Source organism: Scardinius erythrophthalmus (genome assembly GCF_964197995.2).
Source record: "Scardinius erythrophthalmus genome assembly, chromosome: 11".
NCBI classification, from domain to species: domain Eukaryota; kingdom Metazoa; phylum Chordata; class Actinopteri; order Cypriniformes; family Leuciscidae; genus Scardinius; species Scardinius erythrophthalmus.
In genome coordinates this window covers 32596427-32620313 of record NC_138231.1, presented here as the reverse complement: position 1 = coordinate 32620313, position 23887 = coordinate 32596427, and the positions used below count along the sequence as shown (strand labels likewise).

Below are 23887 nucleotides of genomic sequence, written 5' to 3'. Positions count from 1 at the left end.
AAAAAACACTGGATGGATTTTTATCATTTTATGATGGTTGTGTAAAACTTGTAAAAGTGTATGCACCATTATATGACCCCTTTAAAAAAAAAGGTTCTAAACAGTACCAAATTAGGGTTCTTTGGCTTGTAACAATAGCAGAATCGTTTTTGGTAATAAATAGAACCCTTTTAAGAAGGTTCCATAAAGAACAATGATTTGAAAGTGCTATACCTTAATGGTGTTATAAATAACCTTTTTAATAATAGTTTATTTTCATTAATATTAGTATCTTCATATTATTAGTATTATTAACAATATAATTTGTTGCCTCTGTTTGGGTTTTACATATTAAAAAGCAAAGTGAAATATCTTTACAATGCTCATGATGTCTTTACGTCCTTCATTATGTGTGTATTCTGAGTGACAATTTCAGTTACGGTGTTCATTTCGAGTCGGACAATAATGCCTACAGTGTTGGAGTGCTGTATAGAGATGAAACAGGTATAGTTTAGTAGTTTAATTACGGTTATCATAATGTATTTGTCATCTGCTTGTATGTATCCATTATTTATTAATAGCCTACAAGTCTGCTGTTTCGGACCAGGTCCGAATGATGATCAAACATGTACTGATGAGTTTAATAAAGTTTATTGTACATCTTGCATTAAAGAAGGAAGTAGAGGGATGTAGTCCAAACGAGCCGTTCATTGTAGTCGACTTCTGTTAAATAATATATCTTGCATTGAACTTTGAGCTTTATAATTTTACAGATATTATTTATGCTCTAACAGCAACATTACACACTAACTAAAGTTTGAAACATGGGATCACGAAGAACTGGACCTTTAATGTTTTCTTGTGACTGGGTGTTTAGGCATAAAGTAATAATTCTAACAATATGGATCATAAATTCAATATCTCTGTTACTTTGTAGAGAGAAAAGATGAGTGTCCCTAATTGAACAGAGCTGCTCACACTTACATGTTCTGTTAAACTAAAAAGAGAAAAAGACATGCTGATAGGAAACCAGTACACTTTTTCAAGTTAAAATATATTGACATTTTAATAAAGAAATAATTTACCTGTTGAGAGTTTGTTGACAGCCTGTGTAGTTGTATCTGCATGAGCTCCAGAAAACCAGTAATGAGGTGGCTTTGACCACGGTGGACTGGCCATCGGACATACAAGGCACTTTCACGGTGGGCCGATGCTTTTTGGGCCGATGGTACCATTGTACCCCCCCTTTAACGGACCATAAATCTCGAATATCGGCGAGAAAATTTTAATAATCTGAAGAACATTTGTGCAGGTTCTTCATGGAACCACCAATGCCAATAAAGAAGCTTTCTTTACAAGAGTGTATTATCTAATGTATATCCGAGCTTCTTTCTTCTTAAAAAAAAAAAAGTATTTTGAGGTTGTGGTTTGCTATTTCTGTGATGTCATGTGAGTGACAGGTTGCCCCGCCCTCACGCCAGTAAACACATCATCAGAGAAGAGATGTCACTTCAAGAGGAAGGGGATATTGTTTTGATTATGAATTATTATTATAATTATTATATTAAGATTATGAAGACACATGAATAAAAAAATGGTGAGCAAATAAATATAATATTCCATAAAAAATAAGACTTGTCTATTTTTGAGTTCATCGTGACTTTAACACATAAGTGTTTGTTTTATGATTTATACCACAAGAGTAATGCGTTTGTAGAAAAAAATAAGTAGGCTATATTTTTTAGAAATGTTATACTATTATCTTAAAAAAGACAAATTAAAATTTGTCTTCAATTTAAATGTTGGTGTTTGGACCCCTAAAAATAGCCAGCAATAATATCTGAAAATAATAATGTAATGTGTCTTGCATTTATGATCACTGTAAATGTATTCAAAAAGCTATATTCTAAATAATCAAATACAAAGCGGACTTTTATTTTGGCGACATGTTGGAACCAGGAAGTAGTAGGAAAGAAATCTGACGTTTCATGAGTCGATTTTCACTGTAATAACTCGAAGGTAAATATGTTACATGGCGATTAATAAAACCATATTACAATTTTTACGAAATAAAATTAATGCACATGAAAAGAATACTTACATGTTACAATCTTAGCGAATCTCGAAATGACATTTTAGGCAGATTAAGATGAGAGCATCGTATTGGTAAATAAAGAATCAGCTAAATGAAGTGACATGTTTAACGTTGCTAGGTTAGCTTGTGTCATGCAGCTGTGAGCTTCTGCGTTTGGACAGGTGAATCACTGTAAATAAACATAGGGATACATTGTGTATGTTTTTCAGATGACACGGGCCAAACCAGAGGATGATGAGTACTGGAACAGCTCTAAATTTAAAGCGTTCACATTTGATGATGATGACGATGAGTTTTCAAGAGTAAGTTCATCGTGTTTCTGCTCTCAGTCCAAAGCCCGTTTACCACAGCAGTATGACAGTGGAGAATCACTAGTCTTTATGGCCCATTCAGCCTTAAAAAAACATATTGTACAGCGAAATATTATAAAGACAACATATTATTTCCCAAATTAAATAGTTAGCTATTTTAGCCAAAGCAAAAGACTGAAATTTTACATTTAAAATATTTACTTTTTCGTTTTAATTACCATGTAAGTTAAGGTGAATGAATGAATTTCTTTCAAATGAGTAAAATAAATGGTGACGTTGGTGAGGAAAAACTCCCTAGAAAGATACAGCACTTTTTTCAGCATACTTGATGTATGTTGCAAGAAAGGAAGGTCATTTGAAAATATTTAACCTATTTTTACAGTTAAATGTATTTTGTAAAATATTTATATTGACATTTTCCTCTCACATTTTCTGCAAATTTCCCCTAGCGCCTCTTTGTGGTCCACAGTTGATTCAGACATTGTTGTGTTGATATTTTCCAGCTGAAAGAGTCCAAACGGGCTGTGAACAGCATCCTGGTGGGTGATTATGATGATGATGATGAAGATGACGTTGAGAGAGTCAGCTGGACTGGGGAACCTGTGGGAAGTATGCAGTCTTTTCTCTCTTACTGTCTTCAGTGTTTGTACTAGTGATTGGATCATTTTACTGTCTCTGATCTTTAAGTCTCGTTCAGCAAAATGAAGTCATTTTGTTTATTTCAGCAGAATATAATTGAAATGTTACAAGTTAATACCAATTTCCCAAACACATCAACTTGCACAAACGTTGATCACATTTACATTAAGAAAAAACTATAATGCAGCCAAGGGCAAATTATGAGAAACAGAAATGATTTGTTTATTGCTTAGCTGGGTCTTCAGGCTGTGCAGTCGTTCGTTCTTTTGTCACGTCAAATCCCTATACCGGAAATATAAATGAATAGTTCACCTCCCGAGTCTTCGGGTCTGAGTCGTTCGTTCATCACTAGTTCAACATCATGACAGAAATTCAGAAATGTATCAGTTGTAAGAATTTTGAGACCATAAACACATCACGTAACTGTAAGAGTAAAAACAAAAAACAAACTACGTACATGCTTGTTTGTAAGGAAGGTTGGGAATTATTAACTATTTTCTGTATCCAATGTGGCCATCACGTCATGTGACAAAAGAACGTCTCAGACCCAAAGACTAATTATTAATGTTTCCTGTACTGAACCTATGGGATGTTGCGCGTTGCGGTCATCGCAAAATAAACTAAACACATTCTAAAACTACTCTTTGTTCCCGAGTCATATTAAAAATTTGTTCAAAATGAGTTAGTTGTTCATGATTGACCCATCACTAGTTTGTACCTCATCTGGATGCTCATCAGTTATTGTTTGTGTGAAGGCATCTCTTGGTCGGTCAAGGAAACTGCCTCCAGTATCCGCTCAGGGAGTGAGCAGAGCTTTCCCAAAATAGACACCACTCCTTCACTGTCCAAACAAGGGTCTGGATATTCCCTGAGCTCCCTGTTTAAAGGTAATATTTAGTGCTTTTAAGTTCAATCATTATAGACCCACCAATCTGATTCTGTTTCTATTCCCTCAGCAAGGAGCAAACCTGGTGCTTTCCAGTCCTTCTCTGAGTGTAAGTTCAAGTCATTGAAGCATTTCGGCTTATTTAGGCCTAAATTCTCTTGTGTTAAAATGAAGTGTGTTGTTCCCTGTTTTCTAGCTTTTAGCGACACATCTACTAGAACATATGCACCAGAGCTGAGGAAGCCCAGGTCAGATGGAAAGGTAATGCATATGGACATTTTTACATTACCGTTTAAAGGTTTGGCCTTGGTAAGATTATTTTTAATGTTTCTGAAAGACGTCTCCACTCACCAAGGCTGCTTTCATTTGATCAAAAATACAGTGATAACAGTAATATTGTGAAATATATATATTAATATATTCCTGTGATGACAAAGCTGAATTTTCAGCATCATTACTCCAGTCTTCAGTGTCACATGATCCTTCAGAAATCATTCTAATATCATGATTTACTGCTCAAGAAAAACATTCTTATTATTATCAAGGTTGAAAACATTTTTATGGAAACCGTGATACATTTTTTTCAGCATACTTTGATGATAAGAAGGAAGAAACATTGCATTTATTTGAAATAGAAAGTGTCCTACATGTGCTTACTATAGGTAACATAATTTACTGTAACAGTAAATTATGTATAATTACATGCATATAACCCTAAACCAAATCCTAATTCTAATTCTAACCCTACAGTAAGTGCATGTAGGAGCTTATTCACCGTATCCCCCAGAGTTAGATAAGTCCATATACTGTATACCCTTCTCATCTCAGTGCGTGCCGAAAAGTCGGCGTGTTTCTTTAAAATAAAGTCAGTTCAGTGCATCCTTCCTGGATAAAAGTATTAATTTCTTCCAAAAAACTTTTGACTGGTAATGTATGTTTGGAGGGTAAAACCGTTCCACTGTAGTTTAATTTATTTTTCTTTACCAGTTTCTAACATTGACTTGTTATCTTAATGCCCATAGGATTTTGTCAGCGACCTGAGTCCAGAGGAAACCGTGAGGAGAATGCAGAAAGGACGGGTAGGGGGCAGCAAAGAGCTGTGAATTATATATTTGGCCCTAGAAAATCTATGTAAAGGGACAGTTCACAAAATTCTATCATCATTTACTCACCCTCAGTTGTTCCAAACCTGTATTTGATTAGTAAATGATGACAGAATTTTCCTTTTTGGTTGAACTGTCCCATAAATAGTTATACCTATAATAGAATATTTGTTTATCTCCATTCTCAATAGCAGTTGATAAGTAGTTGGAGGACCTACATTGTCATTTTACATGAGCCGTTCAAAAAAGAATCACAGACTGGTCAAATATACTGTAATACAGTGGGTCATGAATTTACTGGCAAAAAACATGTATTGCGTCAGAATACATGGCTGCTTTTGAATGCCTGTCAATGGAAAAATATACTTTTTGCATCTCATTAAAATGATTGTTCCAGGCGTTTTCCCTGGAAAAGTTCCGCTCTCTGCAGGACAAACTTCTGCTGCTGGATGAAGCAGTTGCTGTTTACGATGGCAACGTCATCACTGCTGTGAGTCGCACTTCACACACTAACCCTAAACGGAAGCACTGCCATGACTTTAGAATGACTCGTATTAGTAGAAACAGCTTGTTTATACCATGCTTATTCACTGATCCTTTACATTCTCATACTCTGCAGGTTTTGATATATTTAAAAAGGTCATTAAGTAAAGGTGAGATGTTTCCTGATCCTGTCTTTGCTCACCAGTTCCTTTTTATTTTCAAAATAAATCAAATATTTTCCAGAACATCATGTTTTTTGTCATTGTTGCAGAAATCCTCTTTCGAGAGTTAATGGCGAGAGACGTGGCTTTGCGTCATTACGTTCACTATTTAAAAGAGATGGGAGAACAAAAGCTTTTGGTGGAGTTACTGAAGTAAGTTCACTGTTTTGATTTCAGTTTGATTTCAGTTCCCCTCTTAATGAGTATCAAGTTGTGTCTATGATCATTTAGTGCAGGGATGCTTGGCATCTCTCCATATATTTGCATTGGTAATTTGATTTGAAGGGTTGTTTTGTTGTGTGCATTTTATTTGAGTTACTGCCTTCATGACATTGCTCATCTGACTGTGTTTTAGGGCTCTTGGCAGGACAGAAGATATGGCGGTAGGTACAGCACTTAAAGGTGGTATCAGTGATTTCAGGCCCAAAAATATTTTTATCACATTCATCTAATCTTTCCTAACGATCCGCTAGCTGCCCGCCCCATAAGCATGCAGTCAAAAAAACGCGTCTCTGTAGGCAGCCTAGGCTCTGAGATCTGCACACAAAAACAAATGGTTTAGCCAAACACTCAAAACCAAAACAAATAGTGTTCCAACCAATCACCGACAGGGGGAGGGTGTTGTGAGGTTTTGAGCCAGCTTTTTCTTCAGCTCTGACTTCGCGTGCAGCCGTGCACAAGCACAAAACCTCACAACACCCTCCCCCTGTCGGTGATTGGTTGGAACACTATTTGTTTTGGTTTTGAGTGTTTGGCTAAACCATTTGTTTTTGTGTGCAGATCTCAGAGCCTAGGCTGCCTACAGAGACGCGTTTTTTTGACGGCATGCTTATGGGGCGGGCAGCTAGCGGATCGTTAGGAAAGATTAGATGAATGTGATAAAAATATTTTTGGGCCTGAAATCACTGATACCACCTTTAAATTCTCATTGAACACCTGTCATTATACTCATAGCTTGTACACATGTCAGTTTACACATGACCAATGCTTTATTTAAACCTTCTATTGTACAGTGTCGCCTCCAGGAGGTATGGCTTGCTCCAAAAAAATGCAAATCCCAATTTCTGAGTAATTTCTTCATCAGAAGGGGAGAGCCCAGTATTAAGTAATGGAAATGCAAATACTTCCTCTTTCATGTGGAAGTACCATATTTTCCCTTGTGTTACATATACAGTACAGGTCAAAAGTTTAGAAACATTACTATTTTTAATGTTTTTGAAAGAAGTTTCTTCTGCTCATCAAGCCTGCATTTGTTTTATCAAAAATACAGAAAAAAAAATGTAATATTGTGATATATTATTACAATTTAAAATAATTGGTTTTCAATTTATTATTTGATTACGATCACTTTAAATGATCATTTATTTCTGTGATGCAAAGCTGAATTTTCAGGATCATTACTCCAGTCTATCACATGATCCTTTAGAAATCATTCTAATATGATGATTCATTATCAAAGTTGGAAACCGTTCTGCTGCTTAATATTTTTTCATAACCTGTGATACTTTTTTAGGATACTTTGATGAATAAAAAGTAAAAAAAAAAGCAATTTTTTTAAAAATAGAAATTTTTTGTAACAACAATATACACTACTGGTCAGTAATTTTTTTCTTTCTTTTTTTTATTATAAATCAATACTTTCATTCAGCAAGGATGTGTTAAATTGATAAAAAGTGATAGTAAAGAAGATTTATATTATTACAAAATATTTTTTTTATTTTGAATAAATGCAGTTCTTTTTAACCTTTTATTCATCAAATATATTAGGCAGCAGAACTGTTTCCAACACTCATAATAAATCAGAATATGAGAATGATTTCTAAAGGATCATGTGATAGACTGGATGTCACGTGACAATGAAGACTGGAGTAATGATTCTGAAAATTCAGCTTTGCATGTATATTCAAATAGAAAACTATTATTTTAAGTTGTAATAATATTTCACAATATTACTGTTTTTTTCTGTATTTTTGATCAAATAAACGCAGCCTTGATAAGCATTAGAGACTTCTTTCAAAAATATAAAAAAAAGTAATGTTTCCAAACTTTTGACCTGTACTGTATATAATTCTAATTATATTAAATATTAAAATATTTAATTAAATGTTGATTATATTTGTGTTTCGCTTAGAAAAAAACAAGTAGAAAAGAAACTGTAAAATCTTGTACCCTATGTTATTAAGGGTTAATGACAGCTGAAATTAGTTTATGACTTTATAGAAGCGAAAAGAGGAAGAATTCCGCTTTGTCTCATCACTCCTCTTTGTTTTAATATAAAGTGAAAGGAGAGGAAGTTGGACTTTCTAATGAAATTTTTTGCAGTGACGTTTCTGTTCGATCACACATTCATTAAAAAGTCCTCTTTGTATTTCAAACAGTTGATCCAATACAAGGAACACTTGAATATTAAGGATGAAGGGCGAAGAAGAGACTTCCTCAAAAGTTGCCTCAGGTAGCGATCTTTCAGAGTGATTCAGTCGAGAGTTCAGAATCATCATCCACTCTTCTTTGATGATAAACTGATCCATGTGATCTTGCTGTTTTTTTTTTTCCCTCAGCCTTCCTTTTTCTCATGACGACGCCACTCTCGTTCAAGACCACTATACACTCCTCGAGAGGCAAATAATCATAGAGGTGAGGGAACGAGTCCAACCACTCATACACAACTTGTCAAAAGTTAGGACACACCTACCTATTTATTACATTGCTTATACACGTTTTAAAATAATATTAAAGTCTGCGTGAACCGGAAGTTGCAAACGACTTTTCTCCAGTGTTGTGACGTACTTCCAAGTGAAACGGAATATTGAACAGAGGGCAGGGTTTTACTCTAGCGCTCCTCCTCTCCATCTCTCGCTCATAGCAGACTAACGGTTTGAGGGGAGTGGTTAAGCGTTTCCCAACCCAAGCCGTCAAACCTACATCATCAGAGAAGGAACGCCATTCCAGACCGGAAGTAACTTTTCAGACTTTGATTAAAGATTACCACGGCAAACAATTGAAAAAAATTTTTTTTTTTTGTGTATTAACTTGCACGGATTAATTTTTCACCACAAGACTAGTAATATGCGCTAACAAAGTAAATAGGGTCAATTTGGATTTCAGTTGGACTTTAAAGTCATTAAAACTGGAACTATGGAAATGATGTAGCGACCAATAAATAATTTAAACTCATCCATTTAAAACAAATTATACAATTTAGTTTGTTTTTTTAAAGAATTTCAGATCAGAATCAGTCAAATGTGTCCAAATCTTTGACTGCAAATGTAAGTATAAATTACTGAACCAATGTACTGGTTATTTTAATTATGTAATATAATATAATTAGTGCTGTCAAATCGCATTACATAATATGTGTGTCAGTGTGTGTGTATATATATATATATATATTATTATATTTATACATATTATTTACAGTGAGGAAAATAAGTATTTGAACACCCTGCTATTTTGCAAGTTCTCCCACTTAGAAATCATGGAGTGGTCTGAAATTGTCATCGTAGGTGCATGTCCACTGTGAGAGACATAATCTAAAAAACAAATCCAGAAATCACAATGTATGATTTTTTTAACTATTTATTTGTATGATACAGCTGCAAATAAGTATTTGAACACCTGAGAAAATCAATGTTAATATTTGGTACAGTAGCTTTTGTTTGCAATTACAGAGGTCAAACGTTTCCTGTAGTTTTTCACCAGGTTTGCACACACTGCAGGAGGGATTTTGGCCCACTCCTCCACATAGATCTTCTCTAGATCAGTCAGGTTTCTTGGCTGTCGCTGAGAAACACGGAGTTTGAGCTCCCTCCATAGATTCTCTATTGGGTTTAGGTCTGGAGACTGGCTAGGACACGCCAGAACCTTGATATGCTTCTTACAGAGCCACTCCTTGGTTATCCTGGCTGTGTGCTTCGGGTCATTAAGACCCAGCCTCGACCCATCTTCAATGCTCTAACTGAGGGAAGGAGGTTGTTCCCCAAAATCTCGCAATACATGGCCCCGGTCATCCTCTCCTTAATACAGTGCAGTCGCCCTGTCCCATGTGTAGAAAAACACCCCCAAAGCATGATGCTACCACCCCCATGCTTCACAGTAGGGATGGTGTTCTTGGGATGGTACTCATCATTCTTCTTCCTCCAAACACGTTTAGTGGAATTATGACCAAAAAGTTCTATTTTGGTCTCATCTGACCACATGACTTTCTCTCATGACTCCTCTGGATCATCCAAATGGTCATTGGCATACTTAAGACGGGCCTTGACATGTGCTGGTTTAAGCAGGGGAACCTTCCGTGCCATGCATGATTTCAAACCATGACCATGACGTCTTAGTGTATTACTAATGATTATGCTAATGATTGCTCCAACAGTGGACCTTTTTTCACCAAGCTGCTTGGCAATTTCCCCGTAGCCCTTTCCAGCCTTGTGGAGGTGTACAATTTTGTCTCTAGTGTCTTTGGACAGCTCTTTGGTCTTGGCCATGTTAGTAGTTGGATTCTTACTGATTGTATGGGGTGGACAGGTGTCTTTTTTGCAGCTAACGACCTCAAACAGGTGCATCTAATTTAGGATAATAAATGGAGTGGAGGTGGACATTTTAAAGGCAGACTAACAGGTCTTTGAGGGTCAGAATTCTAGCTGATAGACAGGTGTTCAAATACTTATTTGCAGCTGTATCATACAAATAAATAGTTAAAAAATCATATATTGTGATTTCTGGATTTTTTTTTTTTAGATTATGTCTCTCACAGTGGACATGCACCTACGATGACAATTTCAGACCCCTCCATGATTTCCAAGTGGGAGAGCTTGTAAAATAGCAGGGTGTTCAAATACTTATTTTCCTCACTGTATATGTATGTGTGAGTGTGTGCAAGTCAATGTGTGACTTGTGCGAGTGTGTGCAAGTCATATACATACACACGTGTCAATAAAATGACACAGGTTTTCTGCTTTTCTATTTCTGCCTCACCTTACTGTGCTGTTAAAGAAATATTTCCTATTCACCTCCTCACTCTTCCTCTTTACTGAGGGTGGTGTGATAGGTGACGGATCGCTCTGTACAGAGGGAAGTGTAAGGGATGGGCTTCTCTCAAATTGGGTTACACGGCAGATGTTTCCTTAGATTGCATAATAGCACCTATGAACAAGTGTGATTCGGTTTGCTTCAAACTGAAACATTGTGCATTTTCTGTTTCACACATCCTGTGTCTGCTACTCACTATGGCTATGCATGAGGACCATGATATTTTCTGCATAACTGCATTGATTTTAGAAATTGCATTTGTAACATGCATCAAGCCCTAGACATTTTCTAACAATGGGGGAGAAGTTATTGTTATAGGTTTCTTCATATACATATGTTCACCGTGTTTTATGCTACGTTCATAATGTAACATTTTGCTAAGATAATAAGCTCTTTCTAAGCTGAGCTTCTGGGTCAAAGTGCAGCACTGATCACACTTTCGGTGTGAGTTTCATAATCTCTTAATATGACACTTAAGTGAATTTATGCTACTGCCACATGATTTGTGAAGCAGGGTCTATCACAGCATGTTTCATAGAAATTCATTTAATTCTTGTTTGTCTTTTCAGGCTAGTGACAAGAAGGCAGATGCAGATATCTTTAAAAAGTTCCCTAGAAAAGCATCTATCCTTAATATGCCAATCATCACCACACTGTACTACTCCTGCTTTTACCATTACGGAGAGTCAGAGGTACGAGCTCCTGCTTTATATTGTATTATATTATGTAGACAAACTGAATATACAGTATTTCAATATATATAAATAATGTAATATACATTATATATAATATAGTCTTACAATACACACTATCTTATGTTTCTAATGTTTCTCTAAGGCAAGGGTAAAAATTGCAGTAAAACATTAAGTAATATTGTAAAACGTTATTGCAATTTAAAATAATTGTTTAATATTGTAATATATTTAAAAATGTAATTATTCATGTGATGGTAAAGCTGAATTTTCAGCATCATTACTCCAGTCTTCAGTGTCACATGATCCTTCAGAAATCATTCTAATATGATGATTTACTGCTCAAGTAATATTTCTTATTATTATCAATTATTATCAATTATTTAAATTATTTAAAACAGTTGTGCTGCTTAACATTTCTGGAAACCTTGATATTGTTTTTTTAGGATTCTTGGATTAATAGAAATTTCAAAAGAACATAAAGTAGAAATCTTTCGTAACATAATAAATGTCTTTTCTGTTACTTTTGATCAATTTATTGTGTCCATGGTGAATAAAAGTATTAATTTCCTTCAGAAAACATTTGAACAGTAGTGTATACATTGTATTCCATTCAGTTTGTCTTATTCGTTGACTAATTCAAGCAAGCAGGCTAGCTTTTAAATATGAATTTTCCATGACTTTTTGTTTTTAGTCAAATAATTAAAAAATAAATAAATAAATAAAATTATATATATATATATATATATATATATATATATATATATATATATATATATATATATATATATATATATGAAGAGTTCAGATGCAAAAGCCTCTAAGTGCCATCTGAAATTTTCTTCTAGAATGATCATTTTTATCAAGCTCGTATATTAAAGTTCAGTAATTTCACTTAAATGGCAATGAAAATTACTTATTACTTGTCATTTAAGTGAAATTACTGAACTTAAATATACAAGCTTGATAAAAATGATCATTCTAGAAGAAATTTTCAGATGTCACTTAGAGGCTTTTGCATCTGAACTCTTCATATATATATATATATATATATATATATATATATATATATATATATATATATATAATGATTTAGTGTTATTGGTTTGTCTCAAGATGCACATCAGTTTTTTCTAAGGCACGTTACTTTTTTTTTTTTGCTTTTTTTTTAACTACTTAAATGTCCTAATTTAACTAAGGCCTAATCTTGGCTTAATCTTAACCATGTCTGTGGAAAACAGGCTTACGTCTATTATTTTAAAATCTGAAACCTAACAAGCCTCAATTTCTGATGTGATTTTTCCAAGAAAAGTGCTTTATTTTTTTAATACTGTACATGATACCTTGTTTGATATTGAAACATTGTAGTGTTGTTTAAATCCAGGTACTTTTGGGGCCCACTGTAGACTGTATTTAAAAAAAAATGTCTTCTTCTACAGGGAACTTTCAGCAGCCCATCAAACATAAGAAAAACCTTTCGGGTAAGATAAACAGTCATGTGTTCATATATTTTAGATTCTTCAAAGTCACGCCGAGTATAGTTTTTTCAGTGTAGTTTTTATATTTGTCTACAAACACCTAAACCTTAAGATAAATGTTTCCACAGTCATTAGAAATACAAAAAATGTGTCTAAACTTTTGACTAGTAATGTATAAATAAGCATATGTGTAAGTTTTGAGTTTCCTTCCCTTTTTTTATTAACCTGTTCTGTCACGTTTGCCGTGGCAGATTTCAGAAAAGCAGTACATTCTCACAGCTCTTGGCGCAAGAGCGAAGTTGAAATCATGGTTTGATGTGGATAGTCTGTTCAACACCAAGAACTGGCTGGGGTACACCAAGAAAAGGTCTCCCATTGGCTTTCACAGGGTGGTGGACATCCTGCAGAAGAACAGCGCCCCTGTACAGGTACATCAGTCTCCATGTTGTGATAAAACTGCTCAGTTGCCTCTCTGCCAGCATGCACTTCAACGCAGCTTCCCATGATCTGCAGGTGCTGCAGGAGTATGTGAGTCTCATCGACGACCCAGAGCTCAAGCTCAGTGTGGCTCTGAAATATAAGTGCCATGACATCATCATCAACGTGAGTCGATTCTTGAGTCGGTATGGCTGTTTGTGGCTTTCTCAGTGTGACTCACTGCGTTTGCTGTGTCCATTCAGACATACAGAGACCTGAAGGACCGACAGCAGCTTACTGTTTACGGAGAGAAGCTGGAACGAGGCTCGGTCGAGCACAGGAAGATTCAGGAACTCCTCAGTAGCGGGGTAAGAGGAAGTGAGCAGCCATTGCTGAATCATTTTCTGATTCACCATTTCAAAACAGATGAGGAGTAACATTTTACAGTAATTTGTCAGTGTCCACCACAGGTCACTTCACACGTTTCAGTGCAGTGTTGTGCTCCTATGAACTGAAATGTCTGATTTTTGTTCCTTTTTGTTCCTCAAGCAAATCCGATGGAAAAACTGACACATGGATCCTCACACAAGGCAGAGACAATATTGCACACTATGATGCTGCTTAAAATGGAGCCTTTTTGAGGTTAAACCTGGACAAACAGGACTGAAATCCTCACATATATCGAACGTTTCAAAGAACCAGTCATTCTGGAGTGATTCTTTTGCAAATGCATCTGTTTAAGTGTCAAGTTTAAACTGCCAAGTGTCCTTCTGCCAACTCTACAGGTGAACATTTATAAAGAAATAAGGGAGGTTGCTGACGTGAACAGCATTTTCTTAAAGCCCTCACACCTATTTGTTTGCCTGTGTATGGATTTCTGAACATTCCTCATTATTCGCTGCTTTTTATATTAAAGAGAACATGACACTGACACAAATGCTTTCTGGTAAATACCCGACTGAAAATGTGAGTCTTGGTAAGATAAAAGCTGTTAATGAGGTTTTTGACTGTCGTGACAGGAAAGATCTGTCACAGTTTCTTCAGTGTTTGTTCACAGTCAATTTATGACAGTAAGAGTGAGGAAGTTCCCCCACTGTTTCATTTTGGGGACTTGTAACCATACAGTGGTTGTGTCATATAAGCTTTTTCATAAGATTCCCATAAGTCTCAGTTCTTTCAACTCTGGAAGATATATATATACACAGTTGTGGTCAGAATTAATGGCATCCCTTGTAAATATGATCAAAAATGGCTGTAAAAAATAAATCTGCATTGTTTATCCTTTTGATCTTTCATTCAAAGAAATCGCAAAAATCGAACCCTTCATTGAAGTAAAAGAATTGAAAGTGAGGGGAAATCACATTATGAAATAAATGTTTTTCTCCAAAACAAGTTGGCCACAATTATTAGCACCTCTAGAATTTTTTATGAGTAAAATATCATACAAGTATGTTCCCATTAATATTTACCTTTTTTTTAGCACACCATGTTGACTAGGAACATGAAATTGTCCAGCAATGACTTCTTGTTTCACATGAGTTAAAATTTGAGGAAACACAAAGGCCAAATTCCCTTAATCATCCATAACAATGAGTAAAACCAAAGAATATAGTTCTGATGTGCATCAAAAGATTGTTGAGCTTCACAAAATAGAAAGTGGCTGTAAGAAAATAGCTAAAGAATTGAAAATCCTCATTTTGACCATTAGGGCAATAATTAAGAAGTTTCAATCAACTAAAGATGTTATGAATCTGCCAGGAAGAGAACGAGTGTCTATATTGTCTTAATGGACGGTGAGGAGGAGAGTCTGAGTGGCCAAAGACTCTCCAAGGATCACAGCTGGACAATTGCAGAGATTACTTGAGTCTTGGGTTCAAAAAAAATCAAACAACCCCTATATCACCGTTTGGGAGAACTCCAGCATATTCAGTTGTCAGACATGACTGGAATTTCAAACGACACAGGGTTCTGAGGTCAGATGGAACTAAAAAAAAAATAGCTTTTTGGCAGCAAACACGCTAGATGGGTTTGGTGCACACAAGGATAAAAAGTACCCCATGTGTACAATTTAATATACTGCTGGATCTTTAATGTTGTGGGCATATTTTTCTGCTGGAGGTCCTGGACATCTTGTTCAGATACATGGCATCGTGGATTCTATCAAATATCAATAGATGAAAAAACAAAACCTGACGGCTTCTGCTAGAAATCTTATAATGGGCCGTGGTTGGATCTTCCATCAGGACAATGATCCAAAACAAACATCAAAATCATCATAAAAATGTGTTACAGAGCACAAACTGAAGCTTCTGCCATGACCGTCCCAGTTCCCTGACCTGATGAGTGGAGTGAACTGAAGAGAAGAAGCACCAACATGGATCTGGGAATCTGAAGGATCTGGAGAGATTCTGTATGGAGGAATGGTCTCTGATCTCTGGTCAGGTGTTCTCCAAACTCATCAGGCATTATAGGAGAAAACTCAGATGGATTTGACGCTCCTTGCAGCTGAGAGAAGCCAGCTTCCATTGAAAATGAATGACTTCCGGTAACTTTGGAAGCTCAAGTCGGCGGCGGTGTGAACGTACAGTTAGGACCCGTATAAGGAAATTCCGCCGTATCTGACGTCACACAGGCCCATACTCGAAAAAAACTTTCCGAAACTTGTGACAAACCGGAAGGAGGATTTTTGGTACAGAAATACTCCATCAAACGTACAATTTAATATTTGATACTTTGTCCATCTTTAGCATGGGAATCCAACTCTTTAACAGTGTTAAGAACTCAGTATGCATGAAATAGCATTTCACCCCCCCTTTAATAAAGGGTGCCAATAATTGTGTAATATTTTTTTTTTAAAGAAATTAATCCTTTTATTAAAACAAGGATAATTACAAGGATGCATTAAATTGACATTTATAATATTACAAAAGATTTCACCATATTTTCAATGTTTCCAATTTTTCAGATACAAATTATATTCTGTATAATTGTAAAAATAACCATCAAACCCAAAACTATCACTGATGATAAGAATGTAATCTGTAAGAATGTAATCATTTTTGATAATGAAAGCTTTTTACATGTTTAAAGATACTACAAGTTTCCTGTATGGTGAGGTCATAATTTGGGCTCATAAAATACCAAATGGTTGAAGTAATTATTACCTTTAGTTCACTGGAAATTGTTACACAACTAGACTAATGTTTTGAGACCCATGCCAATGCAATACTTTGATTTTGATATCACTCATCTTATAGACCACATAAAAGTTTCATAGAAGACCTTTCTTCCATATTTCCATTTTAGGACATTACATTAGTTGTTTTGTCTTTGCCAATGAGTAATATCACACCGTGTATTGTTACCGTCTATATAAAATATTTGCTGTTACTTCGCTTTTTCTTTCAGTCTTTGTCAGTTGATTCGTCAGACTGGTATTGGGCATTCCCGTTACCTTTCGAGCGATGTAGGTTAATAATAAAAAAGGGGTTTAGTTTCAGAAAGGTTTAATTTCAGAAATATGCTGCTGTCATAAGCTCTGGGACTTAGACTTGATTAAAAAATAAATAATTATGTTATATGTTAACAATAAGATCAAGTTTATTTCGATTTTTTAACCATCTTGAGATTAATTTTTTTTTCCGCCGACACTGTTTTTTGGGGGGCTTTTTTGTAGGCCTGTTTAAAATAATCAAGTGTAGGTTCCCTTTATTGGTAATGTGATAAAAGAAAATCCCCGGCGACATCAAAACCTGTAGGCTGTTTCAAAACCTGTAGGCTAATGAGCTACTCTGATCTAACATCACTTTTAGAGCATCATGCGCGGGCCGACTGAGTCACACAAAACGCGCCACTGATGCCAAAAATTGTTTTAGAAATGCAGTTCTCGCCGTGTTTTGAGGCATAGTTTTTTTTTATATCTTCTCTTATTCATTCTAAGTGTCTTATTTGAGCCCGCTGTCGAAGAAAGCAGAAGTGCGACGATCACGTGGTCGTAGTCGGCTGTGGTGTAGAGATGTGCCCGTGCCTCACCATTACACGCGCTGCTCTGAGGGGCCTGTCAAGAGCTCTGCTGCGCTGGTCCTTCTTATAGATAGATGCTTATAGATGAAGAGAGGACACATCCTTAACTGCATTTGGAGGTAAGAGCCACGCAATTTTATACGTTACATTTATAGAAAATGTCATATTTGCTTTTATATATAGGCTATTGAGAATTAAAGGATTTTTTTTTGTGCGGCACGCCACAATCTGAAAACAGGATGTGTGCAGTGTTTTCACGTGTAATTTGCGACCTGGTCGGCTGTTTTTAACCTTTTCAATTCATACTTTCACTCAACCCAGTTAACCCTCTGTATAAAAAAGCTAGGTTTTCCCTGAAACACTTTTATTATCTTTCATTAATAACTTCATTAATGCACATAACTACACTGGGAAAAAAGAGTTACTTATAGAAACAATTTTCCCTGAGAAATTACTTGTAAATTTACTACATAATTACAAAGAAACAGAATATAACATTGAATTAAATTACTGAAATAGAAATTTCTTATAAAACTATACTCCATTAGGCTACTCTTTGTTTTATTTACAACAGCATTACTAAAGTAGAGAATCCTTAGCAGATCATTAGTTATAAAGTTATATAATAGTGGAAATTACATGACATTTTCAGTTGGTTTATTCTCTGTGGCCCCCCTGGAAAATCTTTAGGGACCCTTAGGTTTAAAAAAAGATCTAAAGTGTTAAATGTCATAATTTCAAGCAGACAAAAAAAAAAAAAATCATCAAATTAACTTGAGAGATATGGGTCGATTTTGTTGTCAGCATTAAACAAAGGAATCATGAATATTTAATGAAGACGCCAGCTTAATTTAGACTTGCATTAATGATACATAAAATACATTTCAGATAATACATGTTGTCTGGTATCTTCATATTGTATAGTAGAGAGCATCTTCTCTAAGGTTGAGCTCGTTTCCAAGAATCTGCCTGCAGCGTCTAAAAATGGTCACATACACTAGACTGAGCATCGCCAGTGTTTTGACATAATGATATGAGACAAGGGAATAAAAGGTTTCATCTGATCCAAAAGTCACAGTGTCTGTCTTAACACCCGTACAGTGATTTAATGACTATAAGTAGGTCACAGAACACAATGAAGACTAATGCAGAACTTAATGTATGCGTTCTTCTCTCTCCACTGACTTTGATTCCGTGTTTTTCTTGACACTGACTGACCATCAATGGCTTTATTGCCAATCCAGCAATAGGCCAAGTGAAATACTTGCACTGTTTACTTTCCCAATCCTCAGTAGAGTTCTTGTGCAAGGTCGTGTTTTTTTCCCAACGTGAAAAGCGAGAAATGAGTACAAAGAAAAGGAGGGACTCTTAGTCAGCGTGTATTTCACATGAACCTATACGTGGGTGGTTTAACTATAGTCATTTCTGTTTGAACTTTAAAAACGTCTTGCTCAATAACTTCCTATTGCTTTTTAGTCTCATTTACCATTCATTATAACAACCTCAAATGTCTAAGGTAAGAACGATACATGACGATTCATATACCATTCATGTACAGAACCATTCACGTACCACAATGTACCAACACACACGTGGTTTCCGTTCTGATGCACTTCTACCCCTTGTGGATGATGGGGTCGTGATAAATATTTCAGTGGCTGTCTTGTCTAGCTGGGGCAAAACTAGGGAGTGGTGCGTTGTGCTTTGCTGGAGATGAAGGGGAAAGGGGGTGTTTTACTCTGGATGAGACATGACAACACTGAAACACTGGAATGGTCAATGGTCACGTCGAAGCAAAACCGATTTGATATGTGCCAAAGTGCCACCTTAGTGGTGTAATTCAATGTATGTTGTGTGCCTCAAAATGTACTTTTGAATCAAAGTAAGAGAGAAATATTGATTGTAGGTTCAAAACTCAATTATTGCAGAATTATTGCTTCACTAATGTAAAAACAAGTCTAAAAAAGATTTGTGTCAACACATTATTTTTTTATTCGATTTTTTCACGTTCACCACAATGGAAGCCACGACTGAAACATAAAAAAATCCTCATATTTTACCTACGCTAGTTTAAACATACAGGATGTGATCTAGCAGTGAAGATTTTTGAAAAGAACACACACTGTACTGTAACAATGAACAATGATACAAGAATGTAGAAAAAAGGTAAGATGATAAGGTGAAGTCCCATCAAGGAAAAAAAAAAACCCTTGAAATGGGTAAATCTGAATCAAGCTTTGAAAGGTACCACATTTTTGGCAAATACCATATGTGAAATACTATTTTATAGGTTCAATGTAGTATAAAAAACCCCTATCTGTTCTGTTTAATATATTTAGTTAAGACAGACATTTACCTTTTTGTCTCTGTTGTTATTTTTTAAACTTCTTTGCCATTTTAATTTTGTAAAACTTTTCATTATTTTATTCGTTTTTAAATGTATTTTATTTTAAAATGAGTTAAATATATACTTTTTTTTACAGTTTTTGTTAAATTTTTTTTTAACAATTTGTTAATAATAATTGTTAATTTTTATTTATTTTTTTCAATTCTGCGGAAAATTAAAAAAAAATATTGTGTACACATATTAAGAATTGGTTCCCATGACTTAACAATTGAACTTAATTCCAATCATTAATTAGTGCAATGTGGCAACAATTAAAATAAACAACAACAAGGGAATTAATTAGTACAACAAAGTAGTACAATGATTTAATAAAACGTGGCTATCAATTAATAAATTGTGTGATTGGATTCTTTACCCTTACAAAAAAGAAGTAACTTCAAGTTCATTTTAAGTATACATAAGTAAAGTAAAGTAAAGTGCAATATTTCACTACTACTTTGGCCCTCTTTTTAGTGTATACTTTTAAGTGTAACAGTAGTACATTTTGAGTACACAACTAGTTTGCAACAACATTTTTCGTTTGTACTGCAACTATACTACAAGTGAACTTATAGGTACTGATAGTTCCCTTTCGAGAGGTCTCTCGTATTGTAAAATGAGTGAATTTTTGAGATAGAATGAATTTTTTTCTTCCAAGTCATGTTCGGCAGTACTCCTACAGCTGTTTAACCGCTTACTCTCATTTCTCCCCTTCTCTCCCCCCCCCCCCCCACCTCAGATATGATGCATGAATCCACTGTGGCACAGAGCATCATGACGACCATGAACCAAACTGAGAAGATGTCCTGTCAGATATCATATGAGCAGGACCGCATTCCTCTGATGGTGTTCTACATTGTGGTTTTTATCATCGGCCTGCCGGCCAACTTGGTCACGGTCTACCTCACCTTCCAACAGGTGCGTCATAAGAACGTCCTCGGCATCTACCTGTTCAGCCTGTCCTTGTGCGATCTCACTTACCTCTTCACGCTGCCTTTGTGGACAGTGTACGTCAGTAGAAACCACGAGTGGCCCTGGAGCTCGATGGCCTGCAAAGTGACTGGCTTTGTGTTCTTCAACAACATGTACATCAGCATCTTCCTGCTCTGCTGCGTGTCCATCGACCGCTATGTGGCGGTGGTCTATGCAATTGAATCTCGCGGCCTTCGCCAGAAACGGATTGCAGCTCTCATAGCGTTTTCGATCTTTGTGGTAGTGGGCTTGGTTCACGCGCCCGTCTTCATCATGCGCGAAGGGGATGCTGCCCAAGGGAGTCACCGCTGTTTCGAGCCAGGCCAGACCTCAAAGATGGTTACGGCATTCAACTACGCTCGGTTTTGCATAGGCTTTTGTATCCCCCTGGCCATCCTGATCTTCACCAACAGGGCCATTCTTGCAAACGTGCAGGCCAGCACGGGCCTCCAGCCCCATCAGAAAGAAAAGGTGCGCTACCTGGCTGTGGCGGTGGTGGCGTTGTTTTTGATCTGTTTCGCTCCGTACCACCTTATTTTACTCATGCGCGCCGTCACCTTCCACTTCCCCAAGCTGCAGGATTGTCACTTTGAAAATCACATCTACACGCCCTACAAAATCTCTTTGGGACTGTCGACTTTCAACAGTGCCATCAACCCCATTCTTTACGTGCTCTCCAGCAACAATATCCGTCAAGAGATCAGAAGAGGCATGGCGTCGCTTTGTAGCAAAGTCATCTGGAGTCAGCGCTCGACACACAGTAGCCAGCACAACATGCACAGCACCAAAAGCAATTCAGACCCCGTCTCAGAAAAGGGCAATGCAACGAGAACGACCAGTCCCACATCATGCTGAAATTGCAGAAGCATTGGACATTTGTATTTTTTTTTGCTTGACGTGCCATAACTTGAACCTGAAAGGGACGGAAAAATCAAGGACACCTGAAGGTGTGTTACATCTTGCAAAAAATCAAAAGTGAATTTCCTGTTGTTTTGTTGGGCTACAGACTGAAAGGATCTCAAGATAAGATCATCTCTGTGTGTTTCACACCTTCTAATCTGCTTCCTTCTCAAAGCATTTGAAGCATCTGAATAGCTTGCATTGAACTCATCTTAAGCATATTCTACAGATTGTTGAGAAGCTCAAAATAGTTTTGCAGATAGACAGGAAAGGGCCTATCTCACATTTAAAGTGACTCACTTTACTTTATATGAAATCAGCGATACTACAATAGTAACTGTTACTTTACATAAACCATTGTTCACAAAACAAAATTGCAGGAAATGTGTATAAAATTGGGAGAATTTATGCACATCCAAAAGGTATAAATACCAATGAATTTACAGACATAATCTGGGATATATATTTAATTTATTTGCAACAAAGTGCCTCAAATCTCTGAATATCTTTCAAAGATTTGATGGCACAAACGGAGCAAACGGGCAAATCCAGTTCAATGCGGCAGCTCAGTACCTTGACTAAACATGACTTCTGATTCTAAGTGAGTTGTATCAAGCCAGCCAATCAGATTATTGTTTTTACTTTTTTGTGTGCAATAAAGCATCAAATGGTCGGTGGATGGTCTATAGGCTAATGTCCGAGACAGACTGTTTCAAACAACATACAGTATCAGTGTTTTCATTCTGAAATAATTACTGTAACACTGTAAATGTTAATGTGTCAACGTTAAAGTGCATGCCTTTTAGCGATAACAGTGTTGTTTGTCCAGTTTAACTTTAACATGTATATTTCTTAAATTATTGTTTTTTTATACAAGATTTTATAATAGATGTGTTTTGCGTTATGATGAAGTTTTCATGTTATTTTAAAGAATATCAATTTCAGGACTCTATCGTTTTTCAAGCTTTGTTAGGTGCAGCACTCATTTTGCTTGATTTTCTCACTTGTCTTATTTTCCCAAGTCTTGTTTATAATTAAGACTTTAACAATTTGCAGTCAAGCTTTTCTCAAACAGTCACCAGTAAATTATGATGGACAATTTGCACATAATGCAAACTTTTAAGAAGCTGTAAATAAACTAAAGATTACAAGAGAGTAACATAATTCCTCATATATCAACTCGGCATAAACTAGCTATACTGAAAAGGCTGTTATTAAAGATTCTCAGGACTCAATGAAAAGTAATTTAAATGAGTTAACATGATAATTTGTCAATTCAGGATTACATATTGAGAACGGGCTGGTTTCGGTCTGATGATTAAAAGTTGTGTCGCTGAAAAAAGTCTCTGATGTGTTGAGCTATTTGTGTGCTTACTGATTTTTTTAAAATGTGACAGGTGTGCATACATCAGCAAACAAGAAAAAATGCTGACCACACTGTAAATCCGCCGATTAAATGTTAAGCCAGTGCAGTCGCGCTGCATTCCTTCCTCGGTCACACTTTTGAGTGTTAAAAATACATGTGGTATTCTTGGTGTCTTTTTTTATGCAAAAGCTAGAAGCAAACCACACAAACATCATCTGGAATGTCTGCCCTCTCCTTCCTCCGTAAACTTCCTGAATAATTAACTCCGTGACCAAGATAAGTTCCTAATTGGCCCTTCCCTCAATGAATAATTAAGTAGCCAGCAGCTGTCCTCAGCCAATAGCAAACAATAAGGCCAGTGGTACCCGCCCCTGTTGTGAAGCCCTAGGCTTCTGGCGGAGACAGACTGACTGACTGACTAACTGTATTGGTAAATAGCTATAGGCTGGCTGTCCTCCTGCCTCAGTCTGCGGTCATGTGTTCATAGATTCCACGTAACTCATTACTCATACTTTACAAGACTTTTCACGCCAAATGTGTGAAACAAAAGTCGTCTATAAACGTGAATGTGGTTGACAACGGAAATTCAGAAAGTAAGGTTTAGTGTTTATCCAAGACTGTAGTAGACTATGTAGGCTATAGTATTTGTAATACCATTGTTTGGCCTAAAACAGAGGCGTTACATTGATTTAGGCCTAGTTCTTTTCAAATCTGACAGATCCCCAGCTTGAGTGTTTTTCTTTAAAGCCATTTCTTTTTTTTCTGTTGGCTCTAGTTCTCTGTCTCTTTCTTTCTTTGAGTATCCCTCTTGATATGTTTCATGAAATGTGTAAATTATTAATGCATTAAAGGAACACTCCACCGTTTTTTGAAAAAGGGCTTATTCACCTTCTTTCCTACATTTAGATAGG

The 23887-nt window shown here is 36.1% G+C and overlaps 2 protein-coding genes across 3 annotated transcripts; both read left to right on the top strand.

The window, feature by feature from the left end:
• The first annotated feature begins 1925 nt into the window (after window positions 1-1925).
• Window positions 1926-14714, top strand: vipas39 (VPS33B interacting protein, apical-basolateral polarity regulator, spe-39 homolog). Of its 2 annotated transcripts, none has more exons than XM_081378543.1 (19): window positions 1926-1998; window positions 2284-2376; window positions 2889-2994; window positions 3780-3911; window positions 3981-4019; window positions 4107-4171; window positions 4933-4989; window positions 5411-5503; window positions 5633-5666; window positions 5768-5870; window positions 6073-6100; window positions 8096-8169; window positions 8276-8351; window positions 11312-11434; window positions 12874-12915; window positions 13164-13340; window positions 13426-13515; window positions 13593-13697; window positions 13879-14714. In XM_081378543.1, exons 2-19 carry the CDS (start codon window positions 2284-2286, stop codon window positions 13897-13899), a joined length of 1458 nt encoding a protein of 485 aa, XP_081234669.1. In that variant the 5' UTR covers window positions 1926-1998; the 3' UTR covers window positions 13900-14714. The 2 variants fall into 2 exon arrangements, with proteins under 2 accessions (XP_081234669.1, XP_081234670.1); XM_081378544.1 differs by having other exon boundaries at window positions 1995-2145.
• Window positions 14715-17340: 2626 nt separating this feature from the next.
• Window positions 17341-23847, top strand: gpr132b (G protein-coupled receptor 132b). The gene is made up of 2 exons (XM_081377721.1): window positions 17341-17471; window positions 20478-23847. Exon 2 carries the CDS (start codon window positions 20480-20482, stop codon window positions 21563-21565), a length of 1086 nt encoding a protein of 361 aa, XP_081233847.1. The 5' UTR covers window positions 17341-17471; window positions 20478-20479; the 3' UTR covers window positions 21566-23847.
• The last annotated feature ends 40 nt before the right edge of the window (window positions 23848-23887 follow it).